The sequence below is a fragment of the Leptonychotes weddellii genome, chromosome 1 (genome assembly GCF_054177405.1).
Source record: "Leptonychotes weddellii isolate Sample4059 chromosome 1, ASM5417740v2, whole genome shotgun sequence".
In the NCBI taxonomy this organism is placed as follows: domain Eukaryota; kingdom Metazoa; phylum Chordata; class Mammalia; order Carnivora; family Phocidae; genus Leptonychotes; species Leptonychotes weddellii.
In genome coordinates, this window is record NC_138369.1 from 45485473 (window position 1) to 45506511 (window position 21039).

A 21039-nucleotide genomic window follows, 5' to 3' on the forward strand; every position below is an offset into this window, starting at 1 on the left:
GGAGGGAGGTGGGAGGATGGGTTAGCCTGGTGATGGGTATTAAAGAGGGCACGTTCTGCATGGAGCACTGGGTGTTATGCACAAACAATGAATCATGGAACACTACATCTAAAACTAATGATGAAAATTTAAAAAAAAGTCAGCTGATGGCAGTCCTTCCATTGTCCTAGAAAATTATAAAACTTGGTAAGCTGGGACAGTCTTGTACCCTTTCCATAATGATATGAGGCCCCTCCTATGAAAGCTCTGCAGGACGCAGTCTATGAGTTGGGCAGCCATCCATCTCTTTGTCCTCCAAAGTGGGATTCATTAGATGTTGGAACAAGGTAACCTCAGGCGTCTGCCATCACCTGGGCTCTGCCTACTGCTGGTCTCCAACTTCCATCATCTCAATAGAGACTGAGATCCCAGGCAGCTTGGGCTGAATAAAGGGTACCACTCTGGATGGAAAGTCCTGAACCAATGCTCAATTCAACCACTTCAGGTTTTCTTATGCTAAAATGGATGACTCTATGGACCTCCTTAATCACCCCTCCGCCGGGGCCCCGAGGCGTGTGTGTTAGGGATATGATAATGTAGTCATCTTGATGACCCTGGCAACGGGAGCTGCCAAGCAGTGCTACCATGAAATAACTATATCCTCCAGTCCTGTAATACAGTTTGGTATCAGTGTTAGCCCTGCACCTGCACAGACAGTACGAAAGCTGACCATGTGCCAGTCGAGTATATAAGCCCAATGCTGCAAAACTAAACTTAGGTTACAGCCTATTTCCTGATCTTTTATGTGAGGCTGCTCGGTGCTGGTATAAAATTCTCCCTGCCAGCTGAAGTTTACCCATCTCCCCAAAGGGTCCCCTGGAAACTGTACGGCGGGCCCACACTAACACCACTGTGTCTAAGTAAAAGAAAATAAAATTCAAGTCTGGACTTTTTAAGACTACCTATTCCCACCATTTCTCGACACTGTTGTCACATAAAAATGAACTATGCTTTTCTTTCTCATGTTTAGGCTATTGTGAATCTCTCTTCATTTCCAAGACCTCGGCCTCCTACAGCACTGCATATGAAATAAGGGAAACTCACTGGCATTTTTAGTTTACTCTGGATATGCCTGTTCTTGCCATTTCTTTTATTTGGATACTTAGAATTTCCCATTCACAAGTCCTGAGGTGCCCATCCTCTCAGGGACCTTTTTTTTTTTTTTTTTTTTTTAAAGTAGTGGAGCCCAACACAGGGCCCAAACTCACGACCCTGAGATCCAGACCTGAGCGGAGATCAAGAGTCGGATGCTTAACAGACTGAGCCACCCAGGCGTCCCTCTCAGGGACCTTTTACCCCCAAGAACGAGACACATGAACTTGCACCAAAGTCCAAGGTGGCAAACTTCCCATAATACTTAAGTCTAACTGTCCATTGTTCCAAAATCTCAACTCAGCCTATTAAAGCCTAGATAAAGCCTTCTAACCCATGACACATTATACCATTAGGAAGCACTCTAGTTATCAGCATCAGTAAATATGCTCAATTCTCATTATTCACAGCTGTCATGCTCTCTAAAGTCTCCAAGAACACTGCGTTAACGAACACTGAACCATTGCTCCTAGGAAAAGCACACGGTTAGGTTCCTTTGAGCCACTGGTTGCATTTTTGTCAACTGATCAATACATAGCCTTGTTTTAGGTGTTTCTGTTTAAAGACACCTTATGTGATATCTATTACTGATTCACTCACATTGAGTTCATGGCCAACAGCACTATATTTCATGCCTGAATGAAACTTATCTAAAGCACATATTTTCTCCTCGTATTTTTTCTGAAAGGCACATCACAGCCTCCTTGCTCTTGGGAACACTATGCTGGGGGGCCAGTATAAACACCAAAAACAACAAAAAGCCCCCAAATGAGAAAAATGTGGCACTAAATAGACCACAAGTAGGAGTACAGTGTGAGAGCTGAAACAAGAAGTCAGAGTCTTGACTTGCCTGACCTCACCTGGGAACACTCAGGTTTTTCACCACTCTGTGCATGTGCAGGGATGACGGAGAAAGTCCTGCAAGTTCGGATTCAGGCTTCCAAATAAATTTTAGTAAGTAGATGAAGAAATCCGAGAATGGACTGTATCTGGTTATCAGACCTGAGGCATGAGACACAATGCATTCTACAAGGTTCTCCTCCTTTGCAAAGGAGTTGTCATACTGCGTCCCAGGTAGCAAGAATTTTTCTGGTTTAGCACCTCCCACTTATGCTCCTGCCTGCCTTTCTTACCTTGACAGATCATACTCTCAAGATCTGGCAGCCCAACTTTTCTTTCTTTCTTTTTTTTAATTTTACTTATTTATTTGTCAGAGAGAGCACTAGAGCACAAGCAGGGGGAGCGGCAGGCAGAGGGAGAAGCAGGCTCCCCGTAAGGAGCCTGATGCGGGACTCGATTCCCGGACCGTAAGATCATGACTAAACTGACTGAGCCACCCAGGCGTCCCATTGGCAGTCCAATTTCTAAGCAGTTGTTGTTGCTGTAGTTGTTTCAATGTGGTCAGATTCTAAATTGCTACAGGCTGTTGGCAGCATTCCCTTTTCTCTCCTATTAGGCTCTCACATATCGACTTCATTACCTTTAGATGGGCTCCCTAAAACAATCACAAATGAGCTTCGGTTATGCACAAACTTAGCAAGCAAGAACCTTCTCTCTCACCAGGTTCTGCAATAGCTTATCTAACACAGACCAAAACCAGACTTGGTATCTTAAGATCACTACAGTGTCATAATTTTAGTTACATTAAAATTTTCCCAATGTATGTGACTTTTACTTCCTGAATTTACAACTCGTATTATTTTATGAAGTCATAATCAAAGTTGCAAAGCAACTTTTATGATGGTTATTTTATTTTTCATTCTACTAAGGCAAACTAGAACCTGCACAGCAAAACTACCCAGGAAAAATACTGAGAAAAGACACAAAGTAAAATCTTCCTTGGGATTTGTTTTGGCAGCCAGGAAAGGTCAGGAACAAGGCTCCATAAGCAGGTAAGAGGAATTTCCCCTTACAGCACTCTTGTCAAACAGAACATCTGAAAGTGAAAGTTTGGTTTCATAATGATGGTGTCTGTAAGAAGTGTTAAAGTCTTCAGGTGAACTCACAGTTCTAAATCAGTTGGGGGAAGTGGCGATGACTGCCATTAAGAAGCTCCCTCAAATCTTCAAAGACCTTTATAATAACATAATGCAAACTACTTTTCGGAGAACATTATTCCCTGTAATTCCTGAACTTCTATGATGTATTGGGAACAGATACAATTACCTTCTTATAGAGGAAAATCAAATACAAAGGTTAAGTAGAAGTAACTTCTTCTGGTCACCAGTTTAGTAGGTGACAGAGATTGGACTTAAAGTCAAGTCTCCAGAAATAAGCCAGAGCTGTTTTTACTACAACATTCACAGTTTTGGAATGTAGTCCATGGTTATTTATAGCAGAATTATCTTCTTAATTGTATTTTGTTGGGTCAACATAAAAATTAGTTTGCATTCCCTTCCAAATGGAAAGCAAAAGCAAGCTGCCCCAAAGTGTGACAAAAACAGTGGCAGGGGAAATCAGCCTGGGATTAAAGTTGCATGAAAATTAAATAACAATTTGAGGGGTTTACATCATTTCTACCGTGGGGAGATGATTTTCAGCCAGATGCAACAGGAAACACACAGAAGGAAAAAAAAACCCAACCAATCAACCAACACAAAATTGTGTCTTGAGTGTAAGACAACAAATTTCTGAAGAAAGTATTTCTAAACGCATTATTTAAAATTAAGGCATTGAGATTTAGAGATGATAAATAACTTGTTCCAAGATCGTGTCATCGGTACAGCCTTAAGGCACTGGCCCCAAAGCTCTTTTTCAGCTACCCACGCTACCCCTCACAGTCATGCGCGGCAAGGAGGAAACAATGAACATTACAAGTTAGTGGACTAGAGCAAAGATTTAAAGTTTGGTATGCTAAAATGGTATGCAAAACTGACCTTCAAATACCAATAGGAAAACTATCTTTTCTTGGTTTTGTCTTTGAATGTTCAGAGGAAAGAAATGCAAGCCTTCATTCTCGTCAAGGTAGGCTTGGATTTAGAAAAAGATCTGCAAAATCTACAAACTGGAAGACAGTACCTTTCAAACAGAGGGAGCAACCAGGGGCGGTAAAAACTAGAAGAGCCGTCTCCACCGCCGGCTCCCGGGCTGCTGGTTCTTATTAACCACAGAGAAGGAAATACAACCAGCAAACATACAGCACCAATGATCAAAGTGAAACCGATTTTTTTAATCATCTAGCTTAAATACACGAATATATGCCAGGAAAGTGCATAAAGACTAAGTTAATAGCCCAAGCAAGTACTGTCATCCTAACCTAAGACATTTCACTGTCTCAGTGTCAGGAATCAAAGGAAACTTTAAGCAAAGCAAAAAAAAAAAAAAAAGGAAAAGACCTTTGCGTTTCGGCGAGGCCTGCACTCGGTGCTGAAGAGTGTGCCGTTTTGTTTTGGGGAGGGGCAGGGACTATATGAAAAGAAAAGAAAGACCCGTCCCAGCTGCCCATCCTCAGCCCCTTCCCGCAGTCCTGAACCCAGCCCTCCTTTGCCGCCGGCCAGGACCAACGGTCTACAAGGCGCGCCGGGCCCCCTCCCCGGCCCCGTGCCTCGCATTCCCAGGACGCCTTCCTCGTGGGAGCACCCCCCCCCCCCCCCCGCCAAGAGCCGGACCTCCCTTCAAAAGCCCTGAAGCTTCGGCTCCCGCTGGGAGCCTCAAGTTGCCCCGCGAGAACCAGCCGCCTCCTCCCTCCAGGAGGACGCCCTCAGTCCTGCTCCGAGTCAGCCCACCCGGACTTCCCCCTCAAGCCAGCCCTCGCGGGCCCGGTTCTCCCGCACTCACCGCCGGGCGGCTCTGGGCTCGCCCGCCTCGGGCCGGCCGGGCCCCGTCGGGGACGGGGGCGGGGGTGGAGGCGGGGCCGCCGAGCGCGCGGGGCGCACTCCGGGGGCGCGCCGACGCACAGGCGCGCTCGCGCCCGCGCTCCCGCACTGACGCCCCCTCCGCACACCCACACGCACACGCGGGCGGCGCGCGCCGAGCCGGCTCCGCGGCGGACGCGAGCGCGGAAGCGCGAGGAATCCCTGGAATGAGGCGCCGCCCGCCCTCAGCCGGGCTCTGCCGGGCTCCGCCTGGCCCGCCAGGACACGCCCCCGGACACGCCCCTCCCACCGAGCAGGTGGGCGGCCGAGCCCAGGTGAGCGGGCAGGGAGGCGGGGGCGGGGCCTCGCGCGCGGAGGAGAGGCTTGTTTCCCCTCCCCCGCCCGCCGCACGCCCCGCGGCGGCGGCTCCCACCTACCCAGCGGGCCGACGCGCTCGGGCGGGTAACGGCCGCTGCGGGGCTGGAGCCGCTCTGGGCCCCCGGGGGAGGCGCCAGTCCCCGAGGGCTCGAGGACCCGGCATCTCACACATATCTATGCCCCCCAAGGCCCAGCCGGTGGGAACACACCTTCAGCGTACACGCACAAGCGAACCTTTCGTGCGCGCCCAGGTGCCCGCTGCTGTGGGCCAGGCACGTTCCTCACACGCACACAGTGGGCACACGCACCCGGTGGACACAGCCCACGTGACACCGACGTCCACGGTCGAGCGGTACTCCGCACCCACTGGACCCGCTGCCCCTTCACCGCCACGCGCAGCCAGCAAGTGCCAGAGCCTTTGGGCACGACCTGCAGCCCCTACGCCGCCCTCGGCTTCAGACCCGCACACGTCCTCTTTTCGAGAAGCAGCCCCTGCAAGGGCGTACAGCCCCTCCGGCGCCCGGCGCTCACACCCGGCTCACCCGCGGGACCTCAGTGCACGCGGGAGCCTCCCGCACACCCCGCTCTCCCCGCTCCCCCGGGCGCCGACCTGGACCGCTGCCTCGCTTTCTCGTTACCCACACCCCCAAGCCAAACTAACCAGACGGGCCGGCGGCCACACGTACCTGCAGGTACAGGTCGCACTTGCTCGGGGAAGTGTGTGCTCAGGTGCCACTGCGATCAGAACGGCCGCTGCAGTCCGGGGCACTCAGACGCGGCTCGGTTTCCTCCCATTACAGCATTTTACACTCCACCACTCACTCCACTTCACACACACGCACGCACACTCACGCCCCAGGCGCCCTTCAGCGTCTTTCCTCCCCCTCCCTCGCCCGAAGGAGGAAGTCCTAGTAAATGAAAACAGTGTGGAAGGGAGGGAGCAGAGGAGGAAGGGAGGGAGGTCGGAGTGGAAAGAGCCCCCTCCAGCCGCTCACACAGCAGTGTTTGCTGTGCTTGGCAAACTCCAGGAGTCCACAACCCGGGCTGCTCTGAAATGTGCCCGGGGAGGGGCAGAGGGGAGGAGGTGAAACATTTCTAATTGGTGCAGGTTCTTATTACAGCAGCAGCGTAGACATGTGACCACGAAAAGAAAAGCCCTGTCTTTAATTTTTTCCTGTCATTCTCTAGAGATTTGGGGAGGGGTGGTAAGAGGGGTGGAGGCCTGATACTCCAGTCTCCGGCAGCCCTTGCCCCATTGTTTTCTCGTACTGCCACAATTAAGAAAACATTTGCTTAACATATCCAGCCGCTAACTTCATAAAATAGTCAGAGACTGGACTTCCTCTGGTTTGCTTTAAATGGCTTCATGTTGCTCGCCTTCTGACTGTTCTCAAACTTCGGTCGTTATTAGGAGCTCCTACTATAGGGCTTTCCCTGGGAGAAGACTCTGCTGAGAGGCAATGATAACAATGAAAAGAAATACCAGCTTACATTAATGGTGGGGGGAGTGGAAGGGGATGCTTTGCAGTTTTCAAACTGTTTTCCCATCTATTACCTCATCCGGTCATATCAAGTCACAGCATATTACCTCATTTGATCTTAGCCCCTGTTGGGTAGCAGGACAGGTATTAATAGTTCTATTTTACAGCCAGATTAGATGTTTTACCTAAAGCAGGTAGAGGTGTTGCCTGCATCAGAGCATGGGTCTTATGGCCCCTTGTAAAATACACTCCTCCAGACCACACAGGATCACTGTAAATGGGAACCCAAGTGACAAGTCAACCCCTGGTTTCCCACTCCCCGGATTAAAATTCACAGATTAAAGCCGGGAAGGCTCCCAGTCTTCCCAAAGATATTTTTACTTAGACTCCATGTTAGTTCATCAGTAGTCTCAGACTAGGAGGAAAAAAAAAAAAAAACCACCCTGAAAAGATCATAAAGAAGAGGTTTTCATCCTGCCAAGTTAGGGCAGGGCATGGGGAAAGAATGAGGACTGCATGGGCAGATTTCAGGAAGTGTGGCAAGACAGAAAAAGGGCTTTGGGTTTGGACAGACCTGGATTTGAATCCAAAGTCTATCTGTGTTTGTTACAGGATTTTGGGCATGTCATCAAGCTCAGTGTTCTCATCTGTAAAACAGATAATTCTTACCTTGAAGATCCACTGCAGGGACCAAGGATTAGGCAGAATATTGGATGAATACTCACATCTTCCTCCTTTCTCTTCCTGCCTTAAATCCAGTCCTGCTGTGGCACCTTATAAACAGACACCCACTTTAACACGGGGGGATGGGAAAATAATTTGCCCAGATAATGCAAATGAATAATGATAGCAATAATAATACTAGTACACATTTATAAAATGGCTTTGGGGTTTATAAAGTGTCCCCACATATCATTATCTCATTTTATTTTTATGACACTTCTGCCATTTGTATGCTGCTAAATGATTTCCATTTGGGGTCAGTGTGGAGGTCCTAAAGCTGCCTCTTTAATTTCCATCACTGCTCAGTGCAAACCTTACTCTGCAGATAAATCATGGGGACAGAGGGCCTTTTCTCATGGATGTGACCAGTCTTCGACCTTTCCAAGAATTAATCTCACTGCTTCCCTTACATCAGCATTAGTGTGACTTCGCTCTGGCAACATCTAAGCATGGTTGTTTTAGCCTGGCTGTTTTAGTTGTGCAGAAGAAAGACACACTCAAGTTATCCTAAGAAAAGGGGGGTGTGTCTTCAAGATGTAAGTGGACCGGAAGTGGAACATGTCAGGTACATAGACTATTCACATAATGGGATATTAGCAGCCTAAACAAACGACTTATGCTAACATGTAACAATAGGGATGAATCTTTTTTTAAAAAAAGATTTATTTATTTATCTGAAAGATTATTTATCTGAAAGAGAGAGAGAGAAAGCACGAGTGGGAGGGGTAGAGGGAGAGGGAGAGAGAATCTCAAGCAGACTCCATGCTGAGCAGATCTCACAACCCTGAGATCAGGACCTGAGCCAAGTCTGTGGCTCAACCGACCGTGCCACCCAGGCGCCCCAATAGGGATGAGTCTTGACAATATTAGGTGAAAAAAGTAAGTCCCAAAAGATTACATACAACATAATATCCTATTTGTAATGTTGCAAATAAAATGAAAAAGAATTGTAGGAGTACATACACCTGCAATAACACTAATACAAAAGAAATAAGGGGATGATGACCAGAGGATTCAGAATGGTAATTACCTAGGGAGGGGACTGCATTGGATGGGTGGGAGAGGCCATTGGTTAGATGGAGGTTATCGGCAAGCTCCTCACCTTTGGGTGGTGGATTCACAGGTTCACTATTAAAAATAACCACTTAAATGATGGTTGCACAACAGTGTGAATGCCACTGAACCACACACTTAAAAATAGTTAAAATAGTAAATTTTATGTTATGTGTATTTTAGCATAATTTAAAAAAAACAAATTGGGCAACTTTCTAAAAACAAAAACAAAACTGCTGAAGTAGCTAACTGAAAAAACAAAGATAGGTTTGTACATGGACCATAATGAGAATGTGCTGCAAACCAAGAATTTTATAAATGCACCAGAAATTTATTTATTTTTTAAGTAAACTCCATACCCAATGTGGGGCTTGAACTCAGGACCCTGAGACCAAGAATCGCATGCTCTACCGACTGAACCAGGCAGGCGCCTGCAGAAATTTTTTTTTAAGATTTATTTATTTATTTTAGAGAGAGAGGGAGGGAGTGTGAGCAGGATGGGGGGGGCAGAGGGAGAGGGAGAGAATCCTCAAACAGACTCCCCACTGAGTACAGAGCCCAAGGCAGGGCTCTATCTCACGACCCTGAGATCATGACCTGAGCCAAAATCAATAGTCAAACGCTTAACCAACTGAGCCACCCAGGTGCCCCCAGAAATTTTTTTTTTTTAAAGAATGAAAATAATCCAGGAGGTAGGTGAGCGGAGGTTGAAAAAAAACAAAATTTGCCCTGAATTGATCATGGTTGAAGCCAAGTGATGGGTATAGGCGGTTTTTTATACTGTTCTGTCTACTCTTGCCTGTGTTTGAAATTTTTATATTAAAACATTAAAAAATTAAAAGGAAAAGAAAATGCCAAGGACCGAAAAGAGACTCTGTGGACTATTATCCTGCCTCCTCCACAGGCCACAGTGTCATTGGCCAGTCCTCTCTCTGTTTCTCTGTGCCCCTCCCCTGTTTAATTCCTTTTCATCCCTCCATCAAGGAGCTTCCTGGTCACTTCGGCTCCTACTTTGTCCCTACTGCTCCTTTTGAATTTTGCTCCCCTGGTAATGGACTCCCTTATTGCCATTTCTGATTAGAGGAGCTCTAAAATTTCCTAAAAATTCCTTCTAGCTATAACTTCTCTTTTCTCATTGAGTGGGAACAGGTGAACTTCTACTTTTCCAGAGGCCAAAGTAACCAGTGGAAAAACTCAAATGATCTTATTTCACTGCAAGAATACAGAATAAGAAATTATCTAAAGTAATAATGATACCTAACATTTAATAAGCACTTACTATGGTCTGGACACTGTTCTAAGTGCTTTAAAACAATTATCTAGTTTAAGGCTCACAACAGCCCTATGAGGTAGGGACTGTAAATATCCCCATTATTTAAGCGAATGAAGAAACCAAAGCACAGAGATGTTAAATAACTTGTCCAAGGTCTTAAAGGTAATAACCGTGCAACTAGAATTGAACCTCGCAGTCTAATTCTGGAGTCCACATGCTTAGCCTGTCACTCCACATCAGACATCCCCTGGGAGCTTGCTAGTAATGCAGACTCTTAGGCCCGACCCAGGCCTACTGAATTAGAATTGGCATTTCAACAAGTTCCCCAGATGATTCATAAGCACATTACCCTTTGAGAACCACTGGTCTACACCATATTGTCTCCTAGGAGGATATTAACTACCATTTTTAAATGCTTACAATACACATGTACTGTGCTGCACATTATGCCCGTATAATTGCTTTTCATCCACATAAAAATCCTAGAAGGGAAATCCTACAAGATCAATGGATTGATCAATGTCAATATTCTTTTTTTTCTTTTTTGTTTTCAATGTCAGTAATCTGGTTGTGATATTATATTGTAGTTTCACAAGATGTTACCACATGGGGAAAGGATACATAGGATCTCTCTATATTATTTCTTATAATTGCATGCAAATCTATAATTATCTCAAAATAAAAAGTGTAATTAAAAAATCCCATGATATAGGTTTTATTTTTCCTACTTTTATTGTTGAGGAAACAGAAGTTTTAAAGAGGCTAAGCAGCCCAACTCTGCAAATAAGGATTGGGGTCCTACCATGTGCAGGGGACTTTCGTAGGCACTGGGGACACAGCAGCGAACAAACATTGCTCTCACTGAGCTATCATTCTATTGCAGGCAGTCAGAATTCAAACCCAGACCTAGCCTGCTAAGTAAGTCCTCTACTGCTCACATTTTGGAATGTGGTAAATAATAGGGCTATGAGTGGTTAACACATTTGCAGAATTTCTAGGCAGATGTGTATGAAAGCATCTAACAGTGCCAGGCACAAGGTAAGCACTCAATTAATTCCCTTTCTTTCTTTCCTTGCAACCATCTCAGAGTCCACAAATGAGCCTCACCTCCACCATGACCCAACACGAATTTTACCCTTCACCCAATTGGATGGAGTCCAGTGATAGGACCATTTTGAGTAGTAGTAACCCAAGCCTCAAATTGTCTGTGGAATTCAATGAAGGTGATATTCCAAGGTTTGGAGCAGTACCATTTGAAACCTGTCAAGGAGTCAGTGGTAAGTATTTTTCTGAATGTCAGCTCTTTTCACAGCATGGTTCTGAATGAATGCTCTTAAGCAAGACTAGATTTATGGCCAGAACAATTGCTTAGACCTCAGATCTCTGAGTGATACCTATCTAACTGATCCAAAGATTGGATTCATCCTCACACAAGGAATTTTCCTTCAAATACCGTAAGAACAATTCATCTTGGCAATAGATGCTTGCCATCTTTCTTAAAGACAAACCAGTGGGCTGGGGCAGGAGACAATAGGAGCCATCTTCCAGAGAAAAGAATGTTGCAGATGCTGGATTCAAGGGCATCGAGAGTAACTAGCTAACTCTCAGACAGAGAATGGTTTGAGCCAGGGAACTTACCAGAAATGAGCATGTGTTTTTCCTCTGAGTGTGGAATCACTCAGAGGACAACACCACCTAGGAAAGAAATTCTTCAAACCAAGATTGCCACATCTCTCTTGGCTCCAATTTCTTGCTTTGCATTCAGCTCTTACAAGCATGTGCTATATATAGGCAAGAAGAAAGTAAACAAGGAAGAAAGAAGATCAACATTCCTGGGTGCCAACTATGTGCAAGGCACTCTGCTGAGCCTTCCCATTTAATGTAACTTAATCTTGTGAGGAAGACATTAGCAACCCTATTCTATGGATGAAATAATGGGGGCTCAGAGAGGGTAAAAGCTTTGCCTTTAATACTGCAGAGCCAGGATTCAAACCAGCTGTCCTGATCCTGATTCGATCTTTCAATCATATCACTGTTTACCCAGAAAAGACCCTGTTGAGAATTTCTAAGTAAATCATTAAATCAACTGTTCTAGACCAACACTTCAACTCTGAAGGGAAATGTCTCCTTTTGGTGGCCCATCCCCTGTGGGCTACCATATGGAATTGGAATTTACTGAGGTTCTAACATCATTTTTGACATCGTATGTCAAAGGATGGAGAAACACTTGGCACATGAGAATTGCTGAGACGTTGGCATCAGCCAGACCAGAGTTCAAACCCCAGTCCCACCATTTTCCAGCTGCGTGACATTGCACACAAGCTTGGACACTGCCCACCCGTCTATCTTCTCTCCTATACATTGGGGATGATTCCTACGTAGAAAGGTCTGGTCAAACAAATACTAAACATTGTGGTGATCATTTCACAATCATTTCACAATATGTGTAAGTCAAGACATTATAGTATCCAGTGTTGTGTGTCAATTATACCACAATAAAACTGGAGAAAAAAAAGAAAGAAAAAAGCCCTAACTGGAAAAAAAAGATTCAGGGTTTTTTTTAAGCATTAAGTACTTTAAAAAATAGTAAAATTATTTAATGGCTGTTTTTTCCACTTCATCATTCATCTGTTTGACCCTACAGTTGATTACTTAAGACAGCTCTAAAATCCAAGTCAACCCTACTTAAACTGATGAATTCATATTAGTTTGTATATTTTTAAAAAATATTTTCGTATACATTAGAACAGTTGCATATTCAATAAAAGTGGCTCCAGTTCAAAGTCTAATGTGCTCCTACCATATATAATGCTGACATCCCCAATAAGCAGACTGTGTTTGGATTTAGAGCACCACAATGTACAAACCTATTTTTGAAAGAACTTGATATATATAAATAAATAAATACTCATCTTGGGCAACCATGTCTTCATTATACTATGTTTACAGTTTAATATGCTTCTGAATTACATATATGAGGAGGCCCCATAATCTTCCCAGTGCTTATTGGCAGTAGGGGAAATGGGTTTGGGTCCAAAATAGATGAGGTTTCTGCACAGAAAGAAAAAAAGAAGGAAAAGGGTGTTTTTTTCCCTTCCAGAGTGGGAGCTTTGCGGAGAACAGTAAGCTGATGCCTTAGGGTGGTAGGTAATGTCATTTCTATACCCTTGAGGCTGCTTCAGAAGCCATAGTGCTTCTCAGCCTGCCTTCCATCTGTTTTTCCCCATCCCACTCCTCCCCCATCTCCAGGAACTTGGTGTGGACCCTGGGGTTGCACTGTGAGGGGTCTTGATCTAATTAGGGCAATTATTCCTCCCTCCCTCCTTCCTTCTGACTTCCCATCCTCCTTCCCTCCCTGCCTTCCTATTGTCTAGAGCACTTTTTGTTTGCCATTTACATTTCTAGATGTTGAAGCTGGGGCTATCAATAAAACAGACAAGGTCCTGCCCTGAAGGAGCTTATACTCTAATGGGGAGGTGTTGGGGAGGAGGTGGGAAGAGAGACAATTAGCCAGGAAACATAATTTAAGTCACATAAGTTACCTTAAAAGAGTTAAAGATAGTAGTAAGAGCAATGAAAAAATACAACAGGGACATGAAATAGAGAATGACTGGTGGTGGCCACAGAATGGCCTCAGTCTGACAGCATGATCAGGGAGGGCTTCTGTGAGGAGGTGACATTTGGGTTGAGAACTGAATGATAACGAGGAACCAGTCATGCCACAATCTGGGGGAAGGATTTCCAGACAGGAAAAATAGCAAGTGCGAAGTCTCTGGGACAGGAGCAGGTCTGCCATGTTTGAAGAACCGTGTGAAGGCCAGGGTGGCTGGACCATACATAATCAGTGAGGGGGAGAGACATTTGAGATACAGTTGGGGAAATAGGCAGGCTATAGCGAGGAGTTCAGACTTTATTCTGCGTGTAAAAGGAAGCCATTTGAGGGGGTTTAGGGAAGGAGGTAACACAGGTTTGAGTTCTTAAAAGACCTCTATAATGGCTGTGTGGAGAATAGGCTGTGGGGATGTCTTAGTCCGTTTGGGTTGTATAACAAAAATATCATGGATGGGGGAGCTTAAACAACAAACATTTATTTCTCTCAGTTCTGAAAGCTGGGAAGTCCGAGATCAAGGTGTCCTGTATATATTCGGTGTCTGGTGAGAGCCAACTTCCTGGTTCTTAGGCGGGCATTTTTTGCTGTGTTCTTACATGGTGGAAGGAGCAGAGGGGCTCTCTAGGTCTTGTATAAGGGCACTAAACTCATTCAGGAGGGCTCCACTCTCGTGACCTGATCACCTTCCAAAGGCCCCCACCTCCTAACACCATCACATGGGGACCGGGCTTCAGCATATGAATCTGCAGGGGGCAAACACCCGATCTGTAGCTGGCAGGGAGATAGAGGCAAGGAGATAAGGCAGGAGACTTTCATAGTCTTTCATATGAGAGAGGATGGCAGTTCAAAACAAGAGGTGAAGGAAGCCAGGTGAACAAATGTGAGCTGTGTTTTGGTGGTAGATGTATCAGGCAATGTCAGCTACTGCAAGAGTTGACCCCAAAAGCTTGGTGGCTTTTCACATAAAGTCCAAACAGGTATTCTAGAAGAGCCAGTGGCTGTCCGGCAAGTGCTGACTCAGGAACCCAGGATCCCTCAGTCTTGTGGCTCTGCCAGCCCTAGGACCTCAGAATCCTTTGCAGGATCTTCTTCATCCAGCAGATGGAGAAAGAGAACACGGAGAGGGCACACATGTTTCTTCATGGGCCTAAGCACAGATCACTTCCCCTTAATCCCATTGGTGAGAACCAGTCACATGGCCTCACCTGAATGATGGGAAGCTAAGAAAGGCAGTCCCTGTGTGGGCAGCCACTTCCGGGCAACAGTTCTACGCTATGGGAAGGGAACTCAGATCCTTAGTGTCCAACTGGCCATTTCTGTCATGGTAGAGTTGGCACATTTTCTGGTGGATTGCACATAGGGGTTGAAAGAAAGTGAGGCCCCCAGGATGCCTTGGCTTTTGGCCTGAGCAAAGGTAGAAGGTGGTCATTAACTGAAATGGGAAGTTGGATGAGGAGTAGCTTTATACTAGAGGCAGGAGATATCAAAAGACCCATTTTGGTCACATGTAGTATGAGCTGCCTATGACACATCCAAAAGGAAATGTTGAAAAGGCAGTTGGTTATAAGTCAGGACCACAAAGGAAGGGTCAAGACTGGAGATTTAAACGTTGCATTTCCCTTTACCCAGGGCTTCTGATCCCAACCCTCCTCATACAGGTATGGGCCCCTCATTACCCTTGACCTTCAATGCATTAACTGCATCAGCATAACTTTACTCCTCTTTAGAGATAATGTTTGTAATTCTCTAATGCAAGAAATGGTAACTGTTACTATTACATGCATTCACTCATTCAACACATAATTTATTGAGTGTCTACTATGTGCTGGCCACTAGTGGTTAGTAAATAGTCTCCGCCCTGTGAAGATGCCATTTTAGGAGGAGATGATAAATAAAGAAGTATACCGTGTGTTAGCTGCCCTAGAGAACAACAGGGTGGGGTTAATGAGAAAATACCAGGGAAGTCAGGCGCTGGAGTTACTAGAAGCAGGAAGACTTCTATAATAAGGAACACTTGAGCAGAAACCTGAAGGAACTTGAGAGTTTGTGCAAACATAAACGCAGATGCAGGGGCTCAATCAGCTAGAAGCATTATCCAGATAACCCAGTATTTCCTTATGCCAATTTTGTGTCTATATGTCTCTGTGCCTATATGGGGGAAGCATGTGCCAGGTCAGGGCAAAGCAAATGCAAAGGCCCAGAGGCAGAACAGTACCTGCCATGTTCCAAAATCAGCCACAAGGCCAGTGTGTCTGGAGTAGGTGGGGATGGGGAAGAGTGGTAGAGGATGAGGTCAGAGAGGTGGGGGGTGGGCAGGCCATGCAGTAGCCAAAACAGATTTTTTTTTCCCCAATGCTTTCATGTAACTGGAGAAGGAGGAAGAAAAACAAACCTATTTCCTGGTGCAGAAATCTTTGCAAAGAAAGCAACACACAATCAATAACTTCCTGTGCAGCTCCCAAAATGAAACACTTTCAAAGTGGAGGATCTGCAACCAAAATAAGAAAGGGTAACAGTTTCACAACATGGAGCACAGAACGCACAGAGTTTCCTCTTGCCGCAGGTTTTCTTCACAGTTAATTACAGCCACATGTGAAGCCCGCTGGCTCGGAGGGGAAGCATTCTTAGCAAGCGCCATCAGAGACCCAGGCACACACTTCCCATCCCTCACACTTGGAGCAAGACCATTTGCGTGATTAGCTCAGGAGGATGGGAACCTTAAAATGCTGCAATGATAAATATTCTGTTTTCTGAATCTCAACTCCAGAAACTGAGCCAGAGGCCTTTTATTAGCTAGTTTTTAGAAGATTAGAAGAAGCTGGTTTAAATGGGAAAAAATAAAAAAGTCTTTTTTCAAGGGATACACAGTTTCTCAGGCCTGTTAAATTACCTTGCCTGGTTCCCTCTTGATCTGTCCACTATGATAAGAGCCATGAAACAGAAAAACCAGCGGTGGAGTCTAGACCTTTTGAAGCTGCTCTTCATTGCTGTGGGACTCCTCAGACAGTGCTCAGCAATGTCTGCAAGCATGTGGGCAGGGCTCTACAGTGGATGCTCATGAGGTTGTCTTAGTTAATGCTGACAATCCCCGGAACTGGTCCCATGTTCTCTGTTTTGTAGGAAAGTGAACTGTGGATATCAACAAGGTCTTGGCTCCCCAGCATCTAGAGGTCCTTCCTATTTGGGAGAAATTCTTCATTGGCTACGTTTACAGAAGCCGAAGGGCGCCCCATGACCCCTCCCTGAGCCAGGAGGTGGGCAAATGGTCTAGGCTCAGCCAACTGGATGTTCCTGCCCAGGATCTTGGTGATGGCAGTATCAAGAGTCCTGGAATGATAATGCCCGGCCCAAAGTGGGGAATCCAGTGCTGGGACAGTCATAGCTCCTTCTGCCCCAGATGGTTCTGGGGAAGCCCTGACCACCCTCTCCAGCTCTGACCAGAGTTTGGTTCTCTACTCTTCCCACCTGTTTTTCAGCCACCCAATCCCCATCCAACAAACTCCATTTCTGCTTATATTACCAGAGACCGACCATTTCTGCTCACTATAACCCAGAGCCCTGGCTTAACATTAAGTAATTTGCACACCCCCAATAAAGAACAGAAATTCCAGACTCCCAGAGTTGATGTACATTGTTCTTGTTCCTGTGTACCTTGAATATGTATAACCTCCTTAGAGGCTTGTAGCTAGGTCTTAAGCAGCTATCGAACACAAACACCTTAGCAAGGTAAATACAAGCAATGCCACCAAATCACCAATGTTGACATTAACAGCATGGACCTAATATGACAGATGGTGCTGCTTTATTAAATTACATAGCTGTTAATAATAGGAATGTGAAACTGACTGATATGGGCTCGTGTGTTTTCATTTTACTACTACCATGGGCCACTTGATGACTTAACTCTTCTAATCTCTTTTTTCCATTCAAACCTCAGTGAACACTCATTCATACAGCTGATCTTGAGGTCATTTGCTCTTTACTTTGCATGGGTGCACCATTCACTAGTGAAGACTACTAATGTTCTTTGGCTCTTTGGGCTGGGACCATTAAAATTGTTCTACTCAGCTCTAATGCCATTGCAAACATAAATGCAGATGCAGGGGCTCAATCAGCTAGAAGAGTCATCCAGACAACCCAATATTTGCTTGTATCAATTTTTTAAAGGTTAACATCAAGAATACTAAATTTTAAAAATTCTCCTACAAAACTCATAAATTCCTAAGACTACATTTGTAAACCTCAGTTTCAGAAATCATGGCAATGTAGTTAAGGAGCATAAGCTTTAAAAAAAGGAGTGTAAACTTTGGAGTTAAAGGAAAAAAATTCTGGTTTTGAATCCTAACCCCATCCTTTAAGAGTCTTGGAATGGTGAGCAAGTTGTAATCTGAGCCTTAATTTTCTTACCTGTAGAATGGAACAGTAATACCTATCTTTCAGGACAGTGGTATTAAACAAGATAATTGTGTAACTATAATAAATGGTAGTCATTATTGTTATAGGTGTCCTAATTGACATTCAAATTGGTTAACATAGTTGCCCCAGTTCATACAACCATTTGGTCCCAGAAACAGACCTGGAGCCCAGATCCCCCTCAGCACCTCAAATCTTGTTTTTAAAAGCATCTGTGCTGGAGTGCCTGGGTGGCTCAGTCGTTAAGCATCTGCCTTTGGCTCAGGTCATGATCCCCGGGTCCTGGGATCGAGCCCTGCATTAGGCTCCCTGCTCCGTGGGAAGCCTTCTTCTCCCTCTCCCTCTCCCACTCCCCCTGCTTGTGTTCCCTCTCTCACTGTGTCTCTCTCTGTCAAATAAATAAATAAAATCTTAAAAAAAAAAAAGGCATCTGTGCTGAGCAAGGCGAGGCCCCTAGGGGCAAGCTGCCTACCTTTTAGGGCTGTGCTCCTAGAGAGCTGCTGTGTCTGAGACATTTGCACTCTGCAGGAAATTATTCATTCCAGGTTAATTTCGTGGATGATCATTCAAAAACACATGATCACATTATTCCCCTACTTGGAAACTATCCATTATACCTATGGTTCTCCAAATGGGGTCCCCTGATCAACAGGGACTTACTAGAAATGCAAATGCAAATTCTCAGGCCTGATCCCAGACATACTCCAGCAGAAGCTCTGGTGGTGAGGACCAGTGTTCTGTGTTTCACTGAGCCCCTAGGATGATCCTGAAGCATGCTAAAGTTTAAAAACTCCTGCATGATAGGACCAAGTCCATACTTCCTTAGCACAGCATTCAAGTCTCTTCCTGTGCTGGTCCCAGGCTACTCTTCTAGCCTCTTCTCCGAACACTCCTGAAAACACTTTATGCTCCAGCACCATCAGACTTTACTTTCTGTCTTAAACGTGACAGGCCCTCTTATGCCTTAGTACGTGCAGTGTATTTCCCTCTACTGGGCATTTCTTCAAAAAGTCTCTTCCTCTGTGAAGCTTTCCCTGATTGCTTCAAGGCTGGATGTGTGGCTCTGCAGCCTCTGTGTCATATTTCTATTACATATACAGGGGTTTATCACACTGTATTGTCTCTCACTAGTTACTGAGACCGCTAGTTACCAATCATTATCCAGGTTCTCCCTGCCCCAGCAAGAGAATGCTGATTTCCCAGCTCCCTTGCAAGACAGGAGTGGTCAATGAGATGCAAACAGAAGCTGATGGGTTTTGGGGGTGCTTGATGATTCAGCTGGCAGGTACTCTGCTGCTCTCCTCTCCTTCCTCCTTATACGAGCCAAGCTGCATTGCCCACCTTGCAACCATGGGTAAGCTTGAGGCTGGGGGGACCATGCTAAGGATGGCAGAGAAAAAAACATAGCAGGAGCCTGGGACGTTGGTGACATTGTGAGGCCACTGCACCATCTCTGGACCTTTGTCCCCTGGCTTTAGGTTACATGATATTCAAATAAATCCCTTTCTTCCCTTCCCCTTTTCTTTCCTTCCTTCCTCCATCCCTCCCTCCCTCCCTCCCTTCCTCCCTCCCTTCCTCTCTCTCTCTCCCTCCCTCTCTCTCTTTCTTTCTCTCTCTCTTCCTCTCTTTCTTTCTTTCTTTTCTTTCTTTCTTTTAATAAATCCCTTTCTTATTGGAGCCACGTTCCCCCCTCCCTGAGAATCTAACAACACAGTGCCTCAAAGGCAGGACTGTCTTTTACTCATTGCTGAATCTATGTGCCTGGCACAGAGCCTAGCAGATGCTTAATAAATACTTGAGGAAGGAATGAAAGAACAAATCCTTATTCTTTCTGTTGCAGAAGGAATCGGAGCTTGCATATCGGGCCTAAAATTGCCTTCTTGGAAACTCTGGGAAACCACATCAGGTTAAAAATAAAGACAGATCTTTTAAATTTTATTTTAAATTAAAATGTCACAGTTGTAACTGAAACCAGGATAACATTATCCTACCACTGGACAGAAAATAGGTGCTAAATGAAGACATGTGTCACTCCTGCTCAAAATCCCACAATAGTTCCCCATGGCTCTTAAAGTCTTAAGTTCCTAGCATTTTCTGTTTTTTCACTGTTTTTTAAAAATTTTTATAGTGATAACTGTAGATTTACATGTAATTATAATAAATAATAGAGATCCCATGTACCCTTTGTCTAGTTTTCTCCGATGCAAACTATAGTACAACATCATAACCAGAAAACTGACATTGATACAATCCACCAATCTGATTCAGTTCCCAGTTTTTGCTTGTATTCATTTGTGTGTGTATGTGCACGCATAATGTGTGTGTTTAATTCTTTACCATTTTATCATGTGTAGGTATCCACATATCCACCTCCACGGTCAAGACACAGAATATTTCCATCACCACAAGGATCCTCTGCATTGCTCTTTTATACCCACACTTACCTCCTTCCTGCTGTGCCCTCTCCCCCCATCCCTGACCCTGGCAACCGCCAAGCTAGTCACCATTTCTAAAATTTGTCATTTTAAAATGTTCTATAAATGGGGCGCCTGGGTGGCTCAGTTGGTTAAGCGACTGCCTTCGGCTCAGGTCATGATCCTGGAGTCCCTGGATCAAGTCCCGCATTGGGCTCCCTGCTCGGCAGGGAGTCTGCTTCTCCCTCTCCCACTCCCCCTGCTTGTGTTCCCTCTCTCGCTGTGTCTTTCTCTGTCAAATAAATAAATAAAATCTTTAAAAAAAATGTTCTATAAATGGAATAACACAGTATGCCACCTTTTGGGATTGGCTTCTCTCCCTTAGCATAAGTCCCTGGAGATCCATGCAAGTTGTTGTGTGTATCAATCTTTCCATTCCTTTTACTGCTGAGTAATTGCTACTCAGCGGTATGGATGGACCACAGTTTGTTTAACCATTGGCCTGTTGAAGGACATCTGGGCTATTTCCACGTTTGAGCTATCACAAATAAAGATGCCTGTGAACATTCATGTACAAGTTTTTGTATGAACATGCCCACTACCTTTTGAACCCCTTCCTATGACTGAAGTGTTCCCTCCCTTATGAGTCCTGCCTACTGAAGACAGAAGTCAGAAAAACTCATTTTCCCAACTTGCATCCGAGGCACTTAGGCTCTGTCCATCAGACATAGCCACGTGGGAATTTGTTCACGTATGAGCTGTGTGAGGA

The 21039-nt window shown here is 45.1% G+C and overlaps 1 protein-coding gene and 1 long non-coding RNA gene across 2 annotated transcripts in view; one reads left to right on the forward strand and one right to left on the reverse strand.

The window, feature by feature from the left end:
• LOC145721925 (uncharacterized) overlaps positions 1-21039 on the reverse strand; it is a 61740-nt gene that overhangs the window by 10896 nt on the left and 29805 nt on the right. Inside the window, exon 3 of the mRNA XM_081822602.1 lies at positions 7454-7557. Coding sequence (XP_081678728.1) covers positions 7454-7557 — 104 coding nt within the window. The remainder of the gene's footprint in view (positions 1-7453; positions 7558-21039) is intronic.
• Positions 5080-18201, forward strand: LOC145721931 (uncharacterized). Its single transcript, XR_014145961.1, has 3 exons — positions 5080-5260; positions 10921-11110; positions 16564-18201. It is a non-coding gene; the product is annotated as an uncharacterized LOC145721931 (long non-coding RNA).